General features: G+C 43.9%; 2 protein-coding genes across 6 annotated transcripts; one reads left to right on the top strand and one right to left on the bottom strand.

Moving 5' to 3' along the window:
- Nucleotides 1-230: 230 nt before the first annotated feature.
- On the bottom strand, nt 231-12,844 carry FAXDC2 (fatty acid hydroxylase domain containing 2). 4 transcript variants are annotated; one of them, XM_074916013.1, is made up of 12 exons: nt 12,763-12,844; nt 12,514-12,634; nt 10,004-10,091; nt 9,776-9,837; nt 8,604-8,651; nt 5,630-5,721; nt 5,423-5,526; nt 4,588-4,709; nt 4,056-4,261; nt 3,018-3,123; nt 1,820-1,986; nt 231-599 (listed from the first exon to the last, which is right to left on the bottom strand). In XM_074916013.1, the coding sequence occupies exons 3-12, from the start codon at nt 10,020-10,022 to the stop codon at nt 443-445; spliced, it is 1,083 nt and encodes a 360-aa protein (XP_074772114.1). In that variant the 5' UTR covers nt 10,023-10,091; nt 12,514-12,634; nt 12,763-12,844; the 3' UTR covers nt 231-442. The 4 variants fall into 4 exon arrangements, with proteins under 4 accessions (XP_074772114.1, XP_074772117.1, XP_074772118.1 ...); XM_074916016.1 differs by having other exon boundaries at nt 10,062-10,091; nt 12,514-12,839; XM_074916017.1 differs by lacking the exons at nt 10,004-10,091; nt 12,514-12,634.
- Nucleotides 12,845-17,096: 4,252 nt separating this feature from the next.
- CNOT8 (CCR4-NOT transcription complex subunit 8) lies at nt 17,097-25,069 on the top strand. Of its 2 annotated transcripts, none has more exons than XM_074915694.1 (7): nt 17,097-17,151; nt 18,162-18,361; nt 19,945-20,138; nt 21,583-21,744; nt 22,538-22,682; nt 23,356-23,466; nt 23,764-25,069. In XM_074915694.1, the coding sequence occupies exons 2-7, from the start codon at nt 18,245-18,247 to the stop codon at nt 23,911-23,913; spliced, it is 879 nt and encodes a 292-aa protein (XP_074771795.1). In that variant the 5' UTR covers nt 17,097-17,151; nt 18,162-18,244; the 3' UTR covers nt 23,914-25,069. The 2 variants fall into 2 exon arrangements, with proteins under 2 accessions (XP_074771795.1, XP_074771794.1); XM_074915693.1 differs by lacking the exon at nt 17,097-17,151 and adding an exon at nt 17,162-17,281.
- The last annotated feature ends 14 nt before the right edge of the window (nt 25,070-25,083 follow it).

Below are 25,083 nucleotides of genomic sequence, written 5' to 3'. Positions count from 1 at the left end.
TATCATGTGTAGTTACAGTGATCTTTCTGGTATTTCTATTGAGTGTTGCTGAAAGAGGCCAAAACATGGTCTGTGAAACTGAAGTGTTAAAACCTTAATAACGAGAATTCCCCAGGAGTTCCCCAAACCCATGTGGCCCAGAGCACACCTGGCTTACACGCAGGCAGCTAGAACCATGGAGCAGTGCAAGTAATTAAGAAAAAAAACCACACCACACTCTAAACTTTGTTTAAAAATAGCTTTCTAGAGTTTTTTTTGTGTATTAGGTAAAAAATAACAGGCAGCAAAAGTGCAGTCATCTCAAGTAGCATGTCTTAAGTTCAGCTTCGGGTTTCATTACGTGTGAATAATAACTCGTTTTCCAATTAAAATACTATTTGGCATAAATCATTTCTCGCTCTGCTAGTCCCTGGGCTCGAAGAACACAGGCTGCTGGGCTAGTTCACTCTGCTCTCCTGGGTGCCTCGGGGATGCTTTCTGAGAGCGGCGTGAGGCTGAGGAGGACCCTGTGTCTCTGGTAGGCTTTGCTTTGTCTGAACACTGTATCGGTTCCATGCAGATAATCCAGCACTCCCAGGACTCCATAGCACTGGTTGAACCTGGAAAGCAAATGGAGAATAAACATGAAGTTACTGAGGTTGTCTTGCCCTTCCTGTTTCCATCTCCTTTCAGAGCCCCGATGAGCCGTCCCTGTGATTTCTGGTACTGCCCCCACCTCCCTCGCCGCCCCGAGGAAGCCTGGGTGAAACTTCTCCCACAATTTCCCTCTGGAATTGTCGTTTCACAGAAATGGTGGCCCTGAACATCAGCCGTGTCTCTCCCGGGCATCTGGGAGCAGCTGGACAGCCACGCTGCCGCGTCCGTGTGCTCCTGGGACACGGAGCTGCCGTGTGTCCAGCGCCGGGGCGCTGGCACAGCCCTTCTGCCCGGAGAGCGTCTGGGTGGGCTCTGCAAGGATCCAGGTCCTGGCATCAGCCCAGCTTCCTGCAAATGACTGATGGCAAGAACTGGCACCCTGGTGTGGGTGTTGCCCAGCATTCGGGTGGCGACAGAACTGCCACATTGGCTGTTTCTGCAGGAGAGGCAAACTGTCGGGGGGAGCGTGTGTGAATTCAGCGCACAGCTGGGAGCCAGGAAATCTTCCACTCCTGTGGTACGTATCCCTGAACGACCTGCCGAAACTCTGCTCTCTCCAGTGCAGGAGGAGGATGGGAATCTCTGCCAGGAAGGGTTAATTGCGATTGTTTGGGCAAGCCGTTATCTGATCAGTGTTACTAATCCCAGTGTATGGGAGAGGGACAGACTGGGAGGCTCCCTGCAAATTTATTTCAGCTGTGTGACTTGCCCTTGCTCTGTCTTTGTTCTAGATCTCATGCAGTTTCCTGTAAATTTCTAGGCAGAGCCTTGCAGAGGACTGCCTCTGACCCTGTGCTTGTGCCAGGGAAAGTCCGGGTGATACCTGCTACTACAGAATCTATGTGCTTTCTTCTCATGTAATCCTGGGAAACTTGAAACGCGCAGCCTCGGCTGCGGTGTCCGTGCTTTGGAGAAAGTTTGCAAGTGAGCTGATGGAGGAGGGTGGGTGTCAGTGAGGTGTCAGGCAGCCGCGGGGGCAGTGGAGTTCTCTGAAATCCCCATCTCTGTTTAAGTGCTTTAAGAACTGACAGCACGCAGCCTGCCACGGGCGAACTGGAAAGGCTTCTCTGCTTGTGCCCGAGTTACGCAAACCCGCTGCACCCTCAGAAAGGAGCTTTGCCCATCGGCGGTGCCCGGGCGCAGGCAGGAGGGGAAGGGCAAGCTGAGCAGTGCCCAGACGTACTTGAAGTGGTGGAAGTCGTGGAACTCCGGCGACGGTAGGAAGGGCAGGTGGTAGCCGCAGTGCGAAATGCTCGTGGTTATGAGAGCGAGGGAGAACCACGCTGCGATGGAAACAATGTGAGACCCCATGATCATCGGGCCAGTCATGACAGGCAGCGTGTTGGAGAGCTAGAAATGAGAAGTAAACTCGACCTCATTAATTGGTCCACAATGAGCAGACTCTCCTCTAGGAGCTGAATTGTTTCACCTGGGTGATACATCTCATTAGTTTTGTGCAAGCAGCAAAAGGGAAGATCTCTCTGCAAACACCTTACTAAAATTACATAATCATCAATTAAATGGTTTACCCTTGAGTTTTACTCCCTGCAAAAAACATAGTCACAGCCCAAGCTCTCTAAGCTTGTTGTAGAGATCAAAACCAGGGGTGTGCATACAGCGTGATTCCAGTAAATCTCCCTGGTGTCAGAGGTCTGGATTTCAGCTTCACCTTGGAATAATGCTGGAGCTGCTCTTGGGAAACCCAGCTGTAGAGGGCATGGCCTGGGGGCATGTGCAGTCGAGGCAGCCATGTGATGATCCCGGCTGCATCACTTCATTGTGTCCTACCAGCAGCACAAATGGCTGTCGCTGCCCAGACCAAGCTTACTGCACCAGCTAGGCTTAGCTGGACTCCTGAGTATAAAAAGCCATTCTGCTGCCCAAAGATTGTCAGCTGGTGCTGCAGCCCAGGGCTATTGTTAACAGGAGATGGCATTTATAACTGGAATCTGAAGGTGGGATGGGTTTTCGTAAGTCTCAGCTGGAGCAGCACTGGGAGACACTCCTGCAAACACTGATCCCAGCCACCAGCATGAAAATCGTGACAGAATTCTGAGTCCGTGCAGTAACTCAGACTGTGCAAGTGTCACATCTGCTGAAAGCACCGTCTGTGCTCCCAGCCTTTTCTGTGCTGAAGGAAGCACCATTCAGTCAGTTCCTTATCTGCTGGAGGCCCTTGGACCTGTGCTCTTAAAGCTAGCGGAGTCCCGTGTAAACTGGTACTACAGCCAAGCCTCTTGGCAATGCAGCTTAGCTTCCCCTTCCTACACAAGAAGAGTCTAAGGGTGCATTTGCTTTTCTCCTCTTAGCACTCCTCCTCATCCCACAGAAATCCCACTCCATGCAGAAACTAGAGAGGGACCATGGGAGAATCCACTTACTATGTGCTCTACCGGGTGAGCATAAATGGAGACCACACCAATGGGGGCTGTCCATTCGTGGTGCTTCTTGTGAATGTGCTTATACAGCAGTGGGAGGTGAACAAACCTAAGCAGAGAAAACAGAGAAGGGCAGGTTTTGAGCACCACAAGAAAAGAACATAGTGTAACATAACGCAGAATTTCTGCGGGGGACTCGTTCATGTCTTCTCTTTAATGTAAAGATTTCAGAGCAGCTGGGAGTAACAGTGCAGGACTCCTGGCTGCCCTCTCTCTCTTTCTTTAGCGCTGAGCCCTTACTCCATTGCTGTGTCCGCTGGCTCATATTAAGTCCAGATAAATCCCATAAATCAGTTTCTGAATGACTCATTTGCTCAAACCTTGGAGTACTACTTAGGGGAAGACTTGCTTTGTATTTTCACTGTTTTGACTTTTCCTACTGGCAGCTGTTAGAGTCAGAATTTTAGGTTTTGTGGGTCCTTTGTAAGAAATGGCTTTTTACATTTTTTGTGTGCATTCATCTAGAAGAGAAACCCACATATTTCTGAGAATGCTGTGCTTGCTGATGCACAGTTTTTTTGCAGGATTTTTTTCTTCCTTGCTTTAGTTTTTTGCTCCAACGTTGGTGTCTGTACTTAGAAAGCCTGCAGCGTCAGGAGCCAGGCCCTGTTTCATGGGTGCTCAACAAGTGAATGGGAGATCAGTCACTGACATTTTGAGCTTTTTTCTTTCAGGACAGTTAGTGTTGTTCTTTTCTTTTTTCAAAGAATACTGGGTCACAGCTTTTGTGTAAAGCTACCTGGATTGTTTCTTCCCTAGCTTCTAAGCTGCTCCCCCTTTGTAATTTTACCCATTTTTGCTTACTGTAGTTACTGGCAGCACCAAAGCCTCATGTTGTAAGCGTGGATTTCAGGACCTGTGAACCTTCCCTTATAAATACAAGACTGGTGGGGATCTAGGACTACTGCTGTTGCAGGAGGTAGGTATAAGCTTAAAGGCATGGAGGAAAACAAGGGAGTCCTGTTCCTGTGCTTGGCTCACCTGTGTGTATAATAGAAGAGAATTTCCTCTATTAAGGTGAAGATGCTTAGTTCCACAAGAAACCAGCGGAAGGTAGGTAATTCCTTGCTGAAGGTGTTGCCCCACCACTTCATGACATAGAACATGGGCACAAGCATGGGTAACGAGATAAAGAACTGATTGCACAGCGCTGTGTAGATGGCTTGGCGCAATTTCTTTGTGTCCACCTGCAAAAGAGAAGTCAGGAGTCGAGGCTAACTCAGAAGCAACACAGCTTTGAGTTGGAAGGTTAAAGAGCTTCAACATTTGTAGGCAGTTTCCATATTAGTTTGGGGATCAACTTTGTAACAAGCAGCCAATCCAGATCAGATCAGTAGCCTAATTACAAGAACTGCCTTCCTCCCTGCAGTGGATATACAAGACTCAGCTTGATTCTACTTGAATCCTATCTGGTTGCAAGAGGAAGGCATAACAGGTTCTTCTCCCTGCTCCTAGCCTAAGAGACTGCAAGAAGTGTTTAGCCAGCAGAAGAGGCAGAGTGAGAAATACTTACAGGATCATTCTTGCCCAGCTGAATGCGATAGCGAGTAATGAAAGTTGGCTTTCCTGTTACATCAGCCACCATAAGGATTCCATTGAAGCCCCAGAAAGCCAGGCCAGGCACCAATGCAGCCCCTGTGGTGTGAGGAGAGAGCAGGGATGTGTGAATAAACTGAGAGCTATGCCTAAATCAGAAACAAAATACACTGGCATAGAGAGGACCTTGCGGGGACCCAGATGTGTTAGGTGTGTATCCACTGCCCTGAGATGCTTTAAAAAGGAATACGGGTAAGTTCTGACCTCCAGGTGAGACCTGGGGAATGGGGAGGAGGTTAGAGTAGACAAATGTCTTGTAGGTTAAAACTTGCCACAAGTGAGGCTAACAAAGGGCTTTTCTGGGAGGCTGCTGGATCTCTGTCATGGGTGGTTTTTAAATACAAGTAGGATAAGGTTGAGCTGATCCCTTGGACCTTGCAAGGTCTCTACCAGGCTTGTTTACCAGCTGTTAATCACAGACAGATAAGAGATTTATAGGTGCTACAGCAAGAGTAAAATTCACTAACTTCACTAATTTTCAGCAATTAGTTTTATTGAGTCATTCAGTTCTCACAGGAGCAAAGTGTCTTCACAGGGAAGCCATTTCAGCAGCAGCAAAAAGATTAAATATTTAATCTGAATAGGGGGTCTAATGCTGAACCAGTCCACAGGCAGCACAGTTGCCTTCATAGGCAAAAAGCCTACACACGCTTTTTTTGGTGGGAGGATTAGTGAGTTTGGGAAGGCATGTCCATGTCCCCCTTTTAGATGTAATATATGATGGTTCCTCCTACAGAGCTGTTAAAACTCACCAAGGAGGAAGATTGTCCACTCCTTTCCCTCAAACATGTAGTAGAACTTTAGCCATGATGTTTGCCAGAAATGGCCTAAAGTGTCCCAGATATTCTGCACGCACCTGTAGGAATAAGCATTTTTGATTGCCCATCTTTTCATCATCCGCTTTTTCCCTTTTCCACAGAAAAGTTTCTCCTCAAGCCCCTTTGTTTGAACAATCTTACCCAGAAACAGAGTTCACCAAGGCAGTGAATATGAGCAGGCCTGTACCAAGGACGCAGGCAGTGATCTTCAGGGCATCCCAGAGCTTCTCTTCCTGTGAGCAAGAAACAAGTCAGCATGTGCTGCTGCGCCCTACACTTGCGGTTTTTGTATTAGAAATGCAGGAGGTAAAGGTAGTTCTAAGATGGCCTGTTTTGTTTCACAAACTCTGTAAAGAACATAAGAACAAAGCTGTTACAGGACATTGTGTGTAATTGAGGGGGAGAGTACAGACACATCCATCTGCCGTGCTTACCAGAGACCTGAAGTGTCACTGACAGGGAATTTCTCTGGAATAACCAAAGGGAAAGGACCACTGATTCTTTCCTCTTTGGGTTTGTTTTTTTTTTGGCATGCTTCTTGGTACCTGGAGGATAACTTAAGGGGCTTCTGGATAACTCAGAGCAGTAGGAAAGGAAGACCTGGGGGTATGAAATGGTGCTCCATCTCAACACCTCCCTCCCTCAGTATTTTCTCCCTGCCAGCATGTAGTCTGATTTCTCCCCACAGCAGTCAAGAACTGCTGTGCTCAGATGATCTGATTAACAGCTCCAGTTAATCCAGAACCACTCCTCTCAACTTTCCTCTTTGCTTTGAAGACTGATTCTGAAGTCAGGCTCACATGCCCAGAAGCTATCGAAGGGTACAGACTAGAGGTTATACAGGATAAGAGAGGTTTAGTACAGGATATTACCTTTCCTTGCATAATTCACTCTGCTGTGCCTTTAAGCCATCACAGGTACAACTCAGCTGTGGTACTGAGAGTACAGCTTGGCTAGTAGGTACCGTGTGTCATAGGTATACAACAACTGCACATTAACAAGGAGCTTCTCAAAAGTGTAAAGATCTCTAAATCCCTGCTTTCAGTCACAGAAATATTATCTACTGAAGACATATTCCATGTACAGCATAAGGGCACCTGTGATGTTAGTGTGAGTCTCTTACCAGAGTAAGGATTTAAACTACGTAAAACAACTACAAGAGAGTAAGAAAATTACCAGTGGGACCTTTTGATTCTAGGAATAAGTATATTCAAAATGCAGTATTCAATATATTTGAGCATTTGATTATTAAAACCGGAGTTGTTCACCAAATATATGCCAAATGTATCATTAACTATCTGTCTTTAGGGTAGCCCAAGTTGGAATTGGTTCTGGAGTTCAGCAATCTTAGTTTGGGTTTTCTTGGGTGAATATGCATTATATATATTTATCTGCAGGATACAGGCTTAAAAAAATAATCAATGCAATTCCAAAATAATACAGTGTAATAACCAGCTAGTGTCTTGTTTATTGCTCTGTCCTTCCTGTTTTTTAACTGTGGTGTTGTGCTGAACAAACAAACTGGAGTAAAAATAGCATGATTCATAGTCGCTGTCCTCTTGTCTCCTGTCAGAGAGGACAAACAAGAGAGACAGCACACTAATAAATGTTGAATGCAGGTGTGTTTAGGGTAATGCAATATAGAGGAATCCTCTCTACACAGCTTTCAGTGCTAAGAGCGTCTTTAAGATTCTGTAACAGCTACAGATCATTAAACATTGCCCAGGACTTGTCAGCAATATTTATCTGTCCCAGGACAGAACTTTGCTCATTAGCACTGAAACTTTCCTTATTAAAACAAACAACTGTTTCCTCCTATCATCTCTCTCTCTTTTTTTTTTTTTTTTAAAATCAACTTAGCAGCTGGGGAGGAAGTAATTTAAAGGACTCTTGCCCTACAGCTTGATGTTTGTGAACCCTATAGGTTTATATTAGAAGCAACGCACTCAGTTGCTGGCATTATCACTGGGTGTACTGAACGACAAATGCAAGGCTGGCAAAAGCCACCTATTCCAGCTTCAGATAGTGCAGGCTGGATTCTGGGCTGAAGATTTGCTCTCTTAGCAGTTTCATACTTCCAATTGCATCCATGTTATGCCTCACATATACTGACATGAGATAAGACTTTCTTAATCTTTAGACCCTGGAACACCATCTACATACTCTTCCGTAAAAAGGTTACAAAAGCTATAAAAAGCTTAAAGCTTCTGTTAAAAAGATTTTTAACAGAATCATATCCTATAAAACCTCCTTTCTCCTGGGATGAAGGAAGAACGTACCGAAGAAAAACTCTGATGTCTTATAAGTGTCAGAATTTTTAGTTAGACCAAAAAGCATTTCAGATTTTTTAGCATTTTCCAGCTGAAGAACTCAGGAGTTTCAAAAACTAGCAACTCCTAATACCCATCAGATACTGTGTATGTCCTGCTTTAAGACAGGAGAGTACCTAAAGCTCAGTACTTCAGCTATTTTAAAAGCCCTTTGATTAGAAACTGTCTTGTTTTGAGGTTGTGTTTTTATTGCACGTGATTACGTGAATGAATCCCACACAGTGTAATTACAGGAGCTGTAGAAGCAGAGAAGTTTACATAGAAAAAAAAAAATCTTGTTCATCAAGTCCAAGTGCTAACACCCTGTTTCTCTTCATGCCGACAGCTCCAGCACAGTAGTTTCCAAACTCTGATCCATGGATTGCTTGAGATCTTGCCCTTAAAGGGCTCGTACAAGTTGGCAAATTCCTGAAGTGTGGAACAGGGCTGCTGCCTGCAAGGGAAAGAGACTGGGGCACATCAGCTGGGAAACATATAATTAATCAGGACCACTTTGAGGACTGGGCCCAGTTAGGTGGCACAGCTTTTGGTTACAGGGGAGTGTTGTGGTCTCTCGCCACACAAGCAGAGATAACAGGTCCTTCACCGCTTGGTGCTGTAGCTGCAGTCCACAGGAAGGGAAAAATGCTGGGAAAATATTGGTGTAGTGATAAGAGATGAGTTCCTAGTTGTGCTAAAGTGATCAGAGCGTGGATGTGTCTGTCACTTAGAAGATGATTCAACACATCCAGCCTTCCAAAGCACCTGCATAATGCTTCCTTTAAAAGATGACCTTGGGCCTTTACCTGCTTCTGCTGCTCCGCCGTGGTGGAATATCCCGAGTCTCTCTTCATCTGAAATAAAAGGTGATCTACATAAGTGAATCTGGTATAGCTGGAGAGTGGAAGAATACACAGCTGACAATAGCAAATCCCCTCAACTTTGAGTTCAGCTGCAAAACTATAAAATATTTACTCTCTGTGCTCTGTCCTGTCCTGCTCCCTCCTTCATGTTGACCGTGGAGCAAAGCCGTGCTCTTGAGAAGAAAAATCCCCTTGTTTCCTGATGAGTTAGTATTGTCCCAGAAGACTAACAGGGATGCAAGAGTAGCAAAAATGGGAGAACAGCCAAAAGCAAAGCTTTTGATCGTGGCGCTGGTGTGTTGTGGCACAGCTGCCACCCTTAATCTGGCCCAGGAATACATTACACCCAGCAGGAACTCCAACCCTCCACAGGCTGCAAGGGAAGGATGAGAGGGGACATGCGCTTTTCCTTAATGATGACATGCTGTTAAACTAACAAGGATGAAAACAAAAATCTGACTACAACAAAGTGAGTTTGTGCCATGAAGAATTAACACAGTAGAGCCCCACACAGCCTTCACTCACGTGGCAGAGGAACTGTAAGTTACAGTTTAAACACATGGTAAGTGAGAAAATCATCATTGCTTCAAGTCCAGCTATGGTCAGTTTGAGGGTTTAAAGTCCTAAATGGACAGGTGGCCACCTTGTAATAAATTTCCCTGCATTTGGCTCTACATTGACCATTTCTTGGTTAAAAAAAAAAAAAAAATCAAACCCAAGTTTAAGTAGCTGTTAGGGCTTCACAGCTGGCCGTGGCCATGAAAAGATCTGTGTGTATTTCAGGACGTGTTGTGGCTGTCCTAAGGATTATTGCATAGCTGTTTTTATATTGCTGCACTCTTACCATAAATTATAATTAGCAAAAGCTAATTCCTTCAGGTTTTCTTGGTTTCACCTAGTCTTCAAGAACAAACACACAAATACTAATAGTATGAAATCCAGATTACTGAGGAATGTAGAATTTAATCATCTTGCTTTTCCTATTCAGAAGAATATTTAAGCACAGTCAAACTGTGTTACCCAAGGTAACAAATGAAAGCACAAAGAAAGCAGAAAGGCACATACAAAGAAAAACAGCTGGAAAATTATTCATTAGAAAGATGATATTCTATTACCTTTATGATGGTTGCAAGCCTCTTGGGAGTACTCTTGCAGCGTTTCAAAAAGGAAGAATATACTGCCAAAAAGAAGTCTCCATGTTAGCCAGGAGGTTATATTTTAGCTTTGAAATGATAGCTTTCTTATAAATGCAAGTCTGTTTAGTTACAGGTGTTTCCAGCTCTGTTTCTCTATGTTACATGTTAGTATGCAGGTCAAGAACACAAGACAGAAAAACTGGACACCTTGTTCCTGCTCACTCATGGACAGAAAAGGACAAGGCCAGACCCCCACACTACATACTTTACTAGAAGAAACTGATGTCAAATGGTTCTGTGAAGAAAGAAAAAAAAAAAAAAAAATCAGGCAAAAAGTGATATGAAACTTGAAACCATGCCCCCAAACTCCCATCCCCCTGTTTCGACACTAGGGCTGTATGTACTCCTATGGGAAATGCTAACTTTTGGTAACAGCCTTAAAAAAAATAAACAAGTTAACTTTGTCTCCCTTGGCCAAAAAGAGTAGTGTGAGTGGTGCCCTAAGGTGCTATTGCTTAAAATGAGAATGTGTTAAGGAAGTCACAGTGTCCTAGGACTTCTTGCCTTTCCCCACATCTAGAGCTCCTCGCTCTAGACTTTGTGGGCTACTAAAGTCAGTCTACAAGATCTTCCATATGTTTTATTTCCTCAGATATGTTAAGTTTGCCAACCATAACCTTACTGAAAAAATATAGATGGACTAACATATCTATCTGATGAAGAATACCTGTAACTAGCAATCACAAATAACCTGCTAGCCTGAATAGAAGAGTGTAAATAACTTGCCACAGGACAAATTGATCTTATCTTCGTTTCCAAAAGACCTTCTGATCACAATGATGCATTTTATATTATGTAACATGCACTATATGCCCATCTTGTCACACAGGTCCTCTCAGGGCAGGTGTGCCCACTCTCTACAAGAAAACACTACTAATACTCGCAACATGTCAAGCTTGAATAATCCATTCCTCTTCGAGACTTTCCTCCATTCCAACTTTCTTAGCGGGTTGTTAGGAGCCTTCAACAGTTTTGAGTATCTGCGTGGAAGGACATTCCACAGCTTCTCTGGGAAATCCGTTCCAGTATTTGACTGCCTCCACTGTAATTTTTTTCCCTACTAGTACCTAATCAGAATTTCCCTTGTTATAACTCACATCCCTTGCCCTTTTGTTGAGCTCTTCCCTGTCTTCTCTGTAACCACCCAGTAGGGAGCTGAAAACAGCAATATGGGGCAGTGCAGTAAACAGCGTTGGTCATCGTTTTCTGTGGTTAGAGAGATTATTCTACTCTGACCTTGTAGTAGACAACATTAGATGTCCGAGAGGCACACAAAAGTGGGCTGTCTCAGTTAGCTGCTTGCTGGAAGGCTGATGCTCCAGAATGGTTGCTCCATATAGCAGTGCTGTGTCAAACCCTGTTCAATCTTAGCATGCAAAGAGCTAGAAAGCAGAGCACAGTAGAAAATGTGACTCTGCTTAGAGTTTTTAGGAGGAGAAAGCCATTGCTTGATTGAGTCTCGAGAGGCAAGAGTTAAAATTATAATCATGCTTCTAGTAGTAGTCCTTTTAAAATAATCCAATTATGATACAAGTCTTGCTTGGACAAAGACTTCCAAATCAAAACAGTACTGCCATGCCTGCTTACCCTCCCTCTCCCCAAAATCTCAGTACACTACCTTCATTATCACATTTACAGGGCCAAAATTTTACATTATTTACATTAAAATAAGATAAATTTTGATGGATTAGGTTTTCCCCAACATCTCATTACCTACTCTTTTTTTGTCGGATAACATCTCTTCTGATTCAGAATACACCAAATACATTAAAAAAGCATTTGTGTAACCATGGCTATTTCGGCAAACAAAAAAGCCATTCAACTGCTTGGCACTGATCTCATGTTGGCAAGTTATACAGCCCCAAATCAACCAGTGAAGATCCCGGCTGCCTGCAGCTATTTCCAAATATTGGCTAGAAATGGTGCTGTTTAAAAAGAAGTTCCTTTTTAGTTATTTCAAATTAGTTAACACAGAATGATCCAAACCAAATTCACAAGCCTGAAGTAATTGTTTTTCCAGTCAGTCTCTTGACATTACAGGGGAAACATACACTAGTCAATAAAGAATTCTAATACTTCTTTTTAAAATTATTTTTTCCATGTACTTCATCATTTGTCCAGTAACTGTTCATTAAGTCACATGTCTGTTTTCACCAAATTTTCCACTTCAGGTATCAGAAAAAGCTAGTTTGTCTGAGTCATGTTTTAAAATGCTCAACATAATCTGAAAAGGAAAGAACTGCTATATTTTTTTATGTCTGTTTCAACGTTTACATTCTTATTTGTGTCCCATCCCTGCTGTCCCCTAACATTTCTGCTGCCCAGACAGTCCCAAGCTGAGGCTGCACAGTGCCCGCTTCTCCTTGTTTGGCACCCAGTGTTGTACCCAGGATTGCATCCTTGTTCCAACACCAGGCAGAGCCCTGCTGCTGACAGGCACAGCTGAGGAACAGGGTACGTCTGCTGTGACGGACCGGCTGCCTACCACTGTTCCACAGTATTCCTTTTTCCCTCCTGCTTTAATCTTCTGTAGTAGACCTTATTTCTCTGGAATCAACCTTTACAGTTCATAGACAGCAGAAGACAACTGTGCCTGAGAGAAAAAAGGCTATGACTATCCATGAAAGTATAGAAAAGAAAACATAAGGACAACTTACCTGGTCACCCAGAAAGTTGCATATCAGCCACACTATGTGGACAGACACGGGAGTAGACGTCGTGTTTGGGGGATGTCCTACTGTGCCAAGCACTGCACAGATCTAAAGGCAACCACAGTTCCTAAAAAAAAGCTTACAGTCGTGCTTTACACAGACACATGACGTTGCCTTTTAATGATTTCCTCAAAGTTTCTATCATCTTTTCAAGCTGCTACACCCCTGAACTCTGGCTGCCCATTCTGTGCTCACCTCCTGCTGATGGTAGCCTAGGAGAGGTCCTTTGTGTCTATTCAGAGCCCAGAGTTCAACTCCTCACCTTTCACTACTGCTGTGGAAACTTTATGAGGGTTTGGGCAAGGAGAGGGGGGTGTTTCCAAGCAGGAGCTGGCCGTCCCCTCCCAGACAAGTCATGTGAAGCCAGTGCCATGTCACTGTTAGTACTGGCAGTGTTCCCTGTGCATATGCGCATGCTGTCACTCAGTCAAGCGCCTGGAATACATCTCTGCAGGTAAGAGTTTTTCATCAAGAGTTAACGGCTGTATCTGAGGATAAAAAAGCCACCTACACCTTAAAGGTAAGTAGTTTTTATAATGCACCAACTCATGTTTTGAGTACAAAATAGCTAGTGCCAGTGCAAGTGAATGGGTCAAGGGTGTATTTGTTAAAAGCAGTCAGGGTTACTGTGCAATTTGGTAAAAAAACAGCAGTCCAGTTTTCACTGTGTTGTACTAAGTCTATAAATTACACCAACACTGTTGCTACATAGCGTCCTCAACCAGTACAGGTATTGGTTCCATCTGTAAGGACAAGATACAAATAGGTTAGAATGTGCTTGGGCTCAGTTGTCTTTAAATATGCTGTTTACAGACCATAAAGTCTGTAATTATGGTATTGCAGAGAGCAAGATGTGATTTGCAGTAACATTGGTCATTATTATGCAAATGTGGCCCCAATCTATGTTGCTTACCTAATAGACAGTTCCATGTTATGGACTAAGCTCTGAGAACTGAGGGTGTTACTCGCCATAACTTACCAGATTTATATTTCCACATGAGGAAAAACCTCCCTCTGCCTCACAGTATGGCCGTTCACAGGTGAAGCAACACACGCTCTTGTCCGGTAAGCAACATCTCAAGCTGGCAGCAGCTAGAGCTGCAGAGAGATCTGCAGTGGTGGATAATAGTGGTGCCTCATTGTCTGCGCCTGGTTTCTTGTACCTACTACTGCATCTTTATTTTTATCAATTAACTTTCTTCTGGAAGAAGAGTATTGCCAGGACTCCCCTCCCAACCTCATGCTGTTTGTCCTCTTAGCGCAATAAACATTCACTGTGGCTTCATTTCAGGTTAAGGCTGTGTTTTCATTGACACTTTCTCTTGACTAATCCAAACTATTTCCTATTGGGGAAAAAGTCTGTAATTCTTAGCTGTTGCTACTAATTGTTATTTATCAAAGACAGCAGACTCAACAGGGAGGAATGTGATTCCTTCAAATTATTTACACACATGCAGAGGAGGAAGTGAAAATTGGCATTTCAAGAGAGGAGTGCCATATGAGTGCTGTCCTCAGCTGATCTTTATTTGGACTTGAGCTTGTACTGGGAGGACTGTTCACCCACTAGCCAAAACCAGGTGGTAAACCAGTGAATTTCACAGTCCTCAGTGTTTCTTTTTAACCACAGTTCAATCTGACACAGGTTATCTCTGAAATATTTATACCCAACAGCAACAGACAGCTCAGCATGTTAGTCATAAGGATGTAAACGTAATTTACCTTCTGCCTCAAGTCTGTGTCTAGCGCCGGTTGGCAGTAATCTAGAAGTGGCTTCTGTCTGTTGGCTAGCCTGTGCCCTGCACTGGTGTGCTCACCACAGACACTCCAGCGTTCGTGCAATCTTTGCTGAGGCATGTAAGAAGCCTGATTTCATCTTAGCAGAAAGGCTTTTTGATCAGACACTTCATAAAATAACTTATTTTTGTTCACTCCCCACAGTTTTTGTAATAGTCACTGTTTGTTTCACTGTCTGAAAAGAAACATTAGGAGAAAAACTATGAATTATCCTTCAGGATTGTACAAACCCACATTGCTATTTCCTCCAGTGTTGAAAAGGAATCTGAACTTGGCACACGTCACCTAATCAATAATTCCCTGCATTCTGAATATTTCCTGCATATTTCCAGCCACCTGCCAGGGCACACGTGTGCTACCACCTAGTACTGTGGTGGTACAGTTTGGAAACATCTGTGGGGCAATGGAAGGGCTAGGAAAATGTAAGTGATGGCCTTGCTGTTACAGTTCAAACACGTTCAGCAACAGTTGTATCTTTTAACTCTCAATTCATGTTTTAAGATGTCCATAAGTAAATCTTCTACCACTGGTGGTGGTGGTACCAAGCTCTGAAGGAAACGCACAACCGTTTCAGCAGGGCATGATCCAGGACATAGAGCTCAAGCCGACTTATGTGAAAATGTTGATCTGAAGCTCGTTATTCCACCCTTTATTCCACCTTATGGTGTAGTAGGTCTACACAAACTGTTTTGTTACTGTGGTCTTAACAGAACCATATAGAGGGTGTGAGGACTCTTCAAGAACCTGCTTTGGAATGCTGGACACAGAAGAAAGTTTGTTAACTTCCAAATATGAGAACTATGGGACTTTTTTAAAGAGCAGGGTGCCTTTTCCAGCTATTCTTCATCTTTATCGGCCATGGTCAAAACCCCAAATTCTGATCTCCTTAAGCAAAACATGTTTCCAGCTCTTACCACTAATGTTTGTAAACATCCTTGAATAGCTGCTCTTTTTTTTTTTTTTTTTTTTTTAACTACATTCACAAGCATAATGTATCACAAGTGATTATTTCCTGCAATACATTCTTATTCAAGTAGCAAGGCAGACATATTTTTGGTATCCTGAGAAGATTCATCCTCTCTTTTTCCCTGGATTCAATGTACCTTCATGCACTGGGTTTATCAACAAGAAAAATGACATATGTATTTTACTTTGAACTCTTTAGGAAAAAAAAATTTCTAACCTTATATCTACAGAGCGCTGTAATCCAACCTGCTATATTTACCTGCTAACAATGTATGTTTTCTTGCACAAAATCCCAGACTCAAGTGACCATGGAAAGAAAGGTGATTACTTTCTGCCAACCTAGCATATTGCATAATATATAAATTATGCAATACAAGAGACAGCAGAGCTGAGAAGGCAAAATGGTAACTACCATCTATGAAGATAAACTTTGAATCAAAATATCATCCAATGATGCTGACAGCACCAAGTTCACTTGATAGAGAGCAGTACTCAGAAAAACCTCTCCTTTTCTGAAAGTTGTTTCTGCTGAGTTATGAACATTAAACCTGAGACACTGAACTATGTCTGAAGTGTCAAAGATACCAAGATTTGTTTTTCCAGATACTTGTAATCAAATGGTAGGCAAGCAGCCCAGATCCAGTGAGAGGAGACTCCCAAATGGTGGCCAGATAACAACTCCGTAGCAGTACTGGAACTGCAGTATTTTATAACAGATGCAACCCTGTCCAGAAGGCAATCTAGAAGAAAGGAAATACTATCTAAGCTTAATTCTTAGTAGACAAGCTTCCAAATAAGTTCAGTATCTGCAGTCAGCATCAGCCAGCAAAGCAAGTGTTGTCAGCTATGTTACACAGGGAGTTACATTATGCTGCCTTACTGGGTACAAATGTCCGTTGCTAATGCAATTTAAATGGCATTTCTGGAAAAGGAGAAGTCAGCCTAAAAGTTTGCAGACATAGCAGGTACTTGAATGACGAGCTCTAAGCTTCAGCAGGAAGAGGCAGGCCTTCCTCAACTAACGAGCTTGCTCCGCGCTACAATCACTACAACATATAAGCAACACGACCCAGGACAGCAGCAGTTTGCCCTCGTGGCCTTTAACAACCCACCCTCGCCCGCCCCACAGCCCAGCGCGCCCGTGGCTGGGCCGTGCCGCGAGGGCCTGTGCGTCCGGGGGAGACTCGTGCCCAGCGCAGCCCAGGCCTGGCGGAGGCCGCAGCCTGGCTCTCTGCTGTGACCCGCTCGTCCCTCTCCGGTGAGGGAGGGCTGGACGCTATTTCTTTTGGGGACGTTCGTTCGTCCCAGGCCTGGCACTGTCCCTGCCGCGGGGTTGCTGCGGGGTTGCTGGGGGGCTCCCAGGCCGCCATGCCTCAATTCCACCGCGCCTCGAGGCGGCTGTTCCCTCCGGGAGCAGACGGCCCCTCGCTCCCTTATCTCTCCCCCCGGCCCGCGGACTTTGGCCTCGCCCGCGGCTCCGGGCACAGGCCGCGGCGGGCGAGCCCATGAGCCGCGGGGTGTGTCTGTGTGTGTGCGTGTGTGTGTACACGGCCCGGCCCAAGGGGGGCGGCTTTGCGCAGGCGCACTGCGCGCTGCCCCGCCCCGCCTCCCTCCGCCCCCTCCCCTCCCCTCCCCTCCCCTCGGCGGGAGCGCGCGCGGCCGCCGGAACGGAGCGCGCGGCAGCGCCCCCCGCCGCGCGCCCCTGCGGCGCTGCCAATAGCTCTCGCGAGAGCGCAGCCGCAACCCGGAAGTCCCGCCCCTCCCGGAGGCCGCGTCGCGCCTGCGCGCAGGGAGCGGCCCGGCCCCGCCCCGGCTTCCGGGCAGGTAGCGTGGGGGCGGGGAAGGCGATGGGCAGCGCCGGAGCAGACGAGTCGCGGGGGGAACTGAGGGCTAGAGCGGCCGGGCGGCCCGGCTGCCGGAGCGCGAGCGGCGGGGCCTGGCGGCGCGCGAGCAGGTGCGGGCGGGGACCCCCCCGGGCGCTGTGCGGGGACCCCCCCGGGCGCTGTGCGGGGACCCCCCCGGCCGAGGGGAAAGGGGCGGGGGGGCGGCACGACGGCGCGGGCCTCCCGCCTCCCGATCGGGATGAGCCGCGTCCGGGGCGGCCTCGGCCCTGCGCGGGGCTGGCGGCGCCGGGGTGGGCCTGGCCCTGGCCCTGAGGCAGCGCGGCCTTTGTCGGCGGGCTGAGGAGGGGGGGCACACCCCCCGTGGCGGTCGGGTTAAGTCCCTCCGACCGCCGCAGGCAGCCCCAGGTAACGACGTGCAGGGCCCGGCCGGCGGTCCCAGCGCTTGAGCCCTGCTTGCAGAAACCCGGCATTGTTTTGCCCGTGTTTTTGCTGGAAATGGTAAACAACCGGTGGTTTATCCTAGGTGTAGCACTGCTGAAGCTGCCGTTAGTGTAAGCTGAAATACCGTGCTTCAGGCTTCCCTGGATTATATCAGAGAAGCTCATGTCTATAAATGTAGTCTGTAACGCATTCTGTTACTGTTGGTAAAGGCTGTCACAGTAGCTGAACACTAAATATGAACATTCCCTGCTTGTACATCTGATGCCCAGAGTTTCAGAGCTTATGCCAGGAGAAGAAGAAAGACAGGGAGAATGACTTTTCATAAATGACTGGACTGTTAATTGTGCATCCACTCTTGTAGCTGGAACAGATGCTCTAGATTTTCTTCTCGTTCAGCATGTTTACAGGAGGTGATAAAAGCAAGAAGTAACTTTGTGTGAACTTTAAGTGGGCTATTTGAAGCTAAAAATGGAAGTGGGACTGACTCCAACAGTCTTATGTGTAGATCTTCCCTCATATAAAGCATTATTTATTTATCTTTTAATGCAGCACACTGATAAGATCACACAGCTTGCCGTTCTACGCTGTCATCTGAATTCAACATCAGCTGTCTTAACTGTGGTCCCTGCAAAATGCCAGCAGCCCTTGCAGAGAACAGCCAGGTCATCTGTGAAGTATGGGCGAACAATCTGGAAGAAGAGATGAGGAAAATTCGAGAGATTGTTCTAAGTTACAGCTACATTGCAATGGTAAATATTTTATACTTGGCCTAATTGCCTTAGTCAAGGGATTTTTTTTTGGGGGGGGGAGGGGAGGGTAGGGGAATAAGTTGGTTCTTGAGTGAGAAATTATTTCCTCCTAACCCTAGTCAAACTGAGCTAGAAATGGTGAAAAATTAGAAGTTCAGTAGAAACTTTCCATAATTTAATACATGTAGTGTTGAGTATGGACTGAACTAAAGATGGGGAAGAGAGAGACCACATTAAAACCTGAACTCATTTAATATTCAGTTATTCATAATTAGTTTGTGCATCAGAAAAATGAAGCAGACGGGTTTAAATCTTTAGTTTTCCACCAGTGTATTTGTCCTTTGAGTATCTTTCTCTGGTCATGGAAGATGCCATGGTCCTGTAGGACAAAAGGTCTGCAAGTGACAGCTAGGCTGCCTCCTTTTTAATGAGTTCAGATGTTGATTCTTAGTGAAGAAAAATATTGTGGGTGTAGGTATGACAGTGTGTTCAGAAAGTTTTACTTAAGATGACCAAAATCTCTTCCAAGTGGGAAGAATCTCCTCCTGCTCTTAAATGTCTCTCTACTTGGCAGGAGCCAGTTAGGTACATAAATAACTGGTTTTAGTTACGATACTGCCAACTTTGTTATGCCACATTTGCTTAGGAATACTAAAGTTCAAGATATGAAAAGTTCTTAATAAAAGCATGTAATAAAAAACATGCCCCTGCAGAGTGTGTAGTATTTCAGTGTAGAATGCAGTTGTGTAAGTGAATGACTTTTTGTTATTGTATGTCAATGGGAGATGAAGTTTCTTGCTTCTATTTGATCTTACTGGAAGTGTGCTTACGACCTGTTTTAGTGGTTGTGCTGTAAGAGTGGACACAAAAATATCTTGGGCAAGGGAGAGCTTTTGTCACATACATGGGACTGGATTTTTCATTAAAGTTTTTGCATACAGTCTAGTCAATAGAAGTTACATCTCCTAATCTGAGAGTAAAAATAATATGGAAGTTTGGGTTTCAACAGAGATAGCACACACTCACTGGCCAAGTAAAAATGTTTTTCATCTAGTAGATGGTTGATCTGCTGTTAAGGTCTGTTTTAATTGGCAGTAGCGTTTGTTAATGTAGACATTGGCTGTTCCTCAAAAACAGTGAAGGTTATCACTGTCTAGACTATGGAATGAAGATGGTCAGAGTGCTAAATTTAACTTGTATTTAGAACATGAAAGAACCCTGAATAAATAAATTAAAGTCCATTTTAGGACGTTTAGGGAAAATGAGAGGGTTAGTCCTTTTTGAGAAAGAGATGTTTATATTATACAGTCATGTATATTGGATAACTTTGAATAGATAACTAGAAGGAAACAAAACTGAAATAAAGGATACCTGTAATAAATGAATGCAGTAGTTAACAAATTATGTAGGGCTTTTTTTTAGTGTCTGACTTGTAGCAGATTAAAATCTGTATGAATATGGAAAAGGAGGAAAAAAAAAGGTGATTTTTGCAGAAGAATTCACAGAATGCAGTGCTGAGACCTGCAAGTGTGGAACTCTTCATAGAGTAAGTAGTGAAATAAGATTTTTCCCTTCTCTCCTAGGACACAGAGTTCCCTGGAGTTGTTGTAAGGCCAATTGGTGAATTCCGCAGCTCCATAGACTATCAGTATCAGCTCCTTCGGTGTAACGTTGACCTTCTGAAGATTATCCAGCTGGGCCTGACTTTCACAAATGAGAAAGGAGAATATCCTTCTGGCATCAACACCTGGCAGTTTAACTTTAAATTCAACCTTACGTGAGTCTTTTGAGCCAGGGAAAATGGCCCTTTCTTTTCTGTTGAAGTGATGCTTTCCTTTGGCAAACGCAGGTGTCTGTATCTTCATCATCGCTGGGTGATTCCGAGCCATAAAAATTTAGATTGTAACACAGATTATGTGGGAACCTATTTTGGCATGACAGGAGTTTGCAGTATTTCTGGAAGTCAAAGCCATGCTAAAATCCTGTCCTTAATACTTATTCCCTTGATATTATCTATCCCCAGTAATTTTTTTGTCTGAAACTTCATACGTTTTATTTATATATATATATATATATATATGTAAAAATCCATCTTTTTCTGCTAAAAATAAATGGATGTGCTGTTTTCAGCAAAAAGGAAAATACCTCTTTATAGATCCATGCCAAAAATTAACACTGGGATCTAAAAAAAGAGTTGGTGTAATTGTCACACCTGCTCAGGAGAATGAATCTTGCTAAATGGAGTGTGGCAATTGTTCTTGTCTTCTCCATACTGCAATATGCTGGCTTACAGTTTAAACAAGTTTCATTATCTCTTTCCCTGTAAGTGTAAAGACAAACTCAGCACAATTGCCACTAGAGCTGCCTGGAAATAAAGAGAGGGTTTATCTGGCACAAAGACAGATTTATAGGAAATCAGTCCGTGTTTTTATAGAACTGTCACTGGAAAAGATTACAAAGATTTGTAGCTAGTGTGTGCAGATCATACAGTTCTCGAACCCAAAAGTTGCAATATTTGCCTCCACGAAGTTGTGAGCGTAAAGTATTGAAATCAGAGTGAAATGGTTTTCGCAGTGTGATCACTTCATTTGACTCAATTATCATATTTGGCATGAATCTTGCTCTCTGTGTGGTCATGTCCTTCCCTCCCGCCCTCCCTCAAATGAAACAAACTGTAGAAGTCAGGTTCCTGCTCAGCTCTCCACCAAGCATATCCTCACTCATCATTGTCCTCCTTCCTTAGGCAACTATTACGCAATTTTGTTTACTCCCAGAGATGGAACTGGAGATGATGATATGGCGGTATGTGTTGTGAAGTGAAAAAGAAAAATGTAGACAGGAATGATGCTCAGTGCTTTAGAGTTGCACATCTTCCTATTTTGGAGAACTCTCCGATTCTCCATGCTTTCAACTCTGGTGCTGCCATTTAACCTTGCAGAAGTGACATTATTCAAAATGTTCAGTTCTGTGGAGGTGGAATCTTTGGAATTTGCACTAGCAACAGAATTATTAACTAGTTACAATCACAGAATGTTATGGATGTAGGAGGCTGCAGTAGTGGTATTAAAACTGATGCAATTTGGATTTTCTTGAGACAAATGTGGAACCCAGAGGTAGCCTACTGGTCACTCCAATGTTTGAAATAGAGCGTGGGGAGAATTTTTAACAAAATGAACCTGAGTTTTTAGCATCTTGACTGCAAAGCTGCTTTTCTCCTTCAGGGAGGACATGTACTCTCAGGATTCCATAGACCTCCTTGCCAGCTCTGGGTTGCAGTTCCAGAAGCATGAAGAAGAAGGAATCGATACCCTGCATTTTGCCGAGTTGCTTATGACATCTGGGGTCGTCCTTAGTGACAGTGTGAAATGGCTGTCCTTCCACAGGTACGTCAGGGTGGTTGCTGATGCTGTGAAGTGAGACATCTCTTGAAACACTTCTGCTTTTGTCCATGGAGACTACTGCAGATTTAAGGAGAATTGGCAGCTCTGCAGTTCTTAAATAAGCTTAAAGATATGAAGGCCAAGAAGTGAGGGCACTTGGCACTTAATTTTGTACCAGCAGTTACTGTAGTCTGAATTTTGTGTATGCATTGCTTGCAAATCCTTTCGCTGTTACAGTCTTTCCCTGTGGAGGAAGTTATTAACAAGTTGAAATGTGATTTCTGGACTTCAGTAACTTGCATGCATTAGGAAAGTATGTTTTTTGTTTCTTCTTTCTTACAATGTTGGTAGTGTTCACAACTTCCGTCTTGTATTTCCTTCTCCGTAGAGGAAGAAATCTGTGTAGTTAAGGTATATTTCTTGTAGTGTTTCAAGCAACTTGATTACAAAGCCTCTGGTCCAAGGGAGGCGGAGGTGGTGGCAACAGATAAAGGGCTTCCTGCTTTTCTGTATTGGCCCTAGTGACAGAAACTTGTAGTGTGGGGAAGAAAAGGATGTTTTTCCCCATGGCTTAGCTTCTTCCACAAGAGGTTAGCGGAGGCATCCAGGGAGCATTCCAAAGTCCTGTATTGACATGGACGATCCGGATGAATTCTGGCTCTAATCCAAAGTTTTATGTCAAAAAATGTTAGGGTTTGAAAGCTACAGCACGTAAAACTCTTGTGAAAAATGAGATAATGGGTCCCAAATATAGGTGTTGTCTGCTTATCTGGTTTCTGTATGTTTTTGTTTTCAGTGGTTATGACTTTGGCTACATGGTGAAGTTGTTGACAGATTCCAGGTTACCGGAAGAGGAACATGAGTTTTTCCATATCTTGAACCTTTTCTTCCCATCTATCTACGATGTAAAGTACTTAATGAAGAGCTGCAAAAACCTCAAGGTACTTGTATCTCCCCAGCAAGCGATGGATGGGCATCAACACTGTAAATGTACAGTAAGCTGAGTGACAGAACTGCTGCAATTATAGTCTTAAAACTGGAAGGTGTATAAAAGCCAGTAGTCACACATAAGCACCTATGGCTAAGTTTGTATCTAATAGATGCTGCCTCCCCAGTTTTAGTCTTATCAATGTGTGTCTTATTTAGGGGACATTCCCATAACCTTCCAGTTCGTATATCAGTAGTTTCAGAGGCTAATTGTAATTCAGCATGCTCATCTTTCCTATGCAAGGTGGAGTGTTTCTTCTCACATGAACTACTACATGACTTGATTAACTGGTAGACACTCAGAGGGTTGGAAGTAATTTATCTGCTGAATCACAGCCTTGTTTGAGGAAAGGGTGGGAAAGGTCCAGCATTTGTAAACTATGAATGTACCTATAGTCATCTCAAGCATCCGTGGCAGGGAAGCAAGGTACCTAAATGTGAGAAGAGTGTTTCTGCATTCTTGAACAGTATTTACCACCGTGTTTCACTCACAGCTGGTGTGTGTGTACTGCTGGCATCTTCACCGATTCATCAAGGCCAGTGTTTGCCCTCATGTTTTGGAGAAGCATGGCAATTTTGGTAAGAGATGGATCTTCCAAAATAAAATCTGTTCTGTGCTCATTGCAGGGTGGCCTTCAGGAAGTGGCAGATCAGCTGGATTTGCAGCGAATTGGACGACAACATCAGGCGGGATCAGACTCTCTTCTCACGGGAATGGCATTCTTCAGAATGAAAGAGGTACTGCAGTATGCTCCTTTATGGTTCTTTCACCAGTTCCTGTCCATAAATGTCAACGTTCTCAATGTGTGGTTTGGTTTTTTGAGCCTTGTGGCCATCGGGCTTCAGTCTGTCAGTTAATAGGGATTGTTGATATTGGCACAGACTTCTGTTTACTGTTCTTCTATGTACTTATTTTAATTTGCACACTGCATCTTGGAGGTGGCTGACTTCAAATCAGATGTTTAATTAACATTAGGTGCTTTCTGATTTAGAGGCACAATTAAACAATACCTGTTTTGTTTTTTTAATCTGCAGTTGTTTTTTGAGGATACAATTGATGATGCAAAGTATTGTGGGCGGCTGTATGGCCTTGGCACAGGAGTGGCTCAGAAACAAAATGAAGATGTGGACTCGGCCCAAGAAAAAATGAGCATTTTGGCTATTATCAACAACATGCAGCCGTGATAAGCGGTACCCCCCAGCAGAACATGGTTACCATATTGGCAGCTGCTGTCCTCAACCTTTTTCCCTAATAGTGTCTCAAACAAAAGACATCTACAGTCTACGGCCTGCAGTTTTGCTGAAGAGCTGCATCTTCATTTGAAACCCAGAAGAGAGTTGACTGAATTCCTAATGCCAGCATTTGTGGTTTGCCATCTTTTTAATACCAAGGGCAAAAGACAAGAACCTACTGTGAATACCTCTGTTTTTTTCCTCTTTATACTGTACAGAATCTGCAAGGAAGGCTTAACAGTCCAGAAATCCAGCAAAAATGGACACAGACATGCACACAAACTTAAAAATTGTGCTTTATAAAGCTTATTTTAAAACTTCTGCATGTTGTGAGGGTGACTGCTTCACCTCATGTTTTCTTATTTTATCTTTGTGTAGTCTGTGGAAATTGCTCCCTTTGATCACTGCAGAGGTTTGGGAATGGATGACATTAAAATGATCCTTGCGGCTAAAAATATTCAGAGATTTGCTTTAACAACAGTGGGAATGGATATTACTGGAGTTGATTTGATCAGCTCTCCCTGGTTTCTAATTCTGTATGGTACAGGTTTGACCTATACTGAACCTCAGCTTAGTTCTTAGGGTATTAAAGTGTTCTGAAAGTAGATTAAGAGGCCTAAAGGTTCACCTTTGACAGGGGACTGGACTAGTACTCTGACTTCAGTATTTTTCAACAACCTACAAATGTTATTCTTCTCTTTGCAACACAGGTAGTTCAGCAGATGGATAAATATTTGTTCCTCTTCTCCAGCCCCTAATTTTACTATATGCTTAAAAACAGACAAAAGGGCTCCAGTTCTCATTATAAACATCTAAAAAGTAGTTAGAGGATGGAAGAACAACTTGGGATTCTGACTTTTTAAAACACAAGCTATTCTACACTATCTTTTTTATTTTCAACAGCTTTGTAATGACATTTCTTAAAAAAGCCCCAAACCACCAACAACCCTTTTGGACATGGCAGACCTAAAATTTTGAATACTTTGTCTTACATTTTAAACATGCTTAAACAATCCATTATTAGGAGTTGAGGTTTAGAACTGCTATTTAAAATGCTTGTAAATATTACTTGGTTTTAATTTTTGTAAAATAAATTTTTTTAAACCAGGCCTTGTTTTGGAT

The sequence above is a fragment of the Athene noctua genome, chromosome 12, assembly GCF_965140245.1.
Source record: "Athene noctua chromosome 12, bAthNoc1.hap1.1, whole genome shotgun sequence".
Classification (NCBI taxonomy): Eukaryota; Metazoa; Chordata; class Aves; order Strigiformes; family Strigidae; genus Athene; species Athene noctua.
The sequence above is the reverse complement of the archived record's forward strand: the minus strand, read 5'-3'. Positions and strand labels throughout refer to the sequence as shown.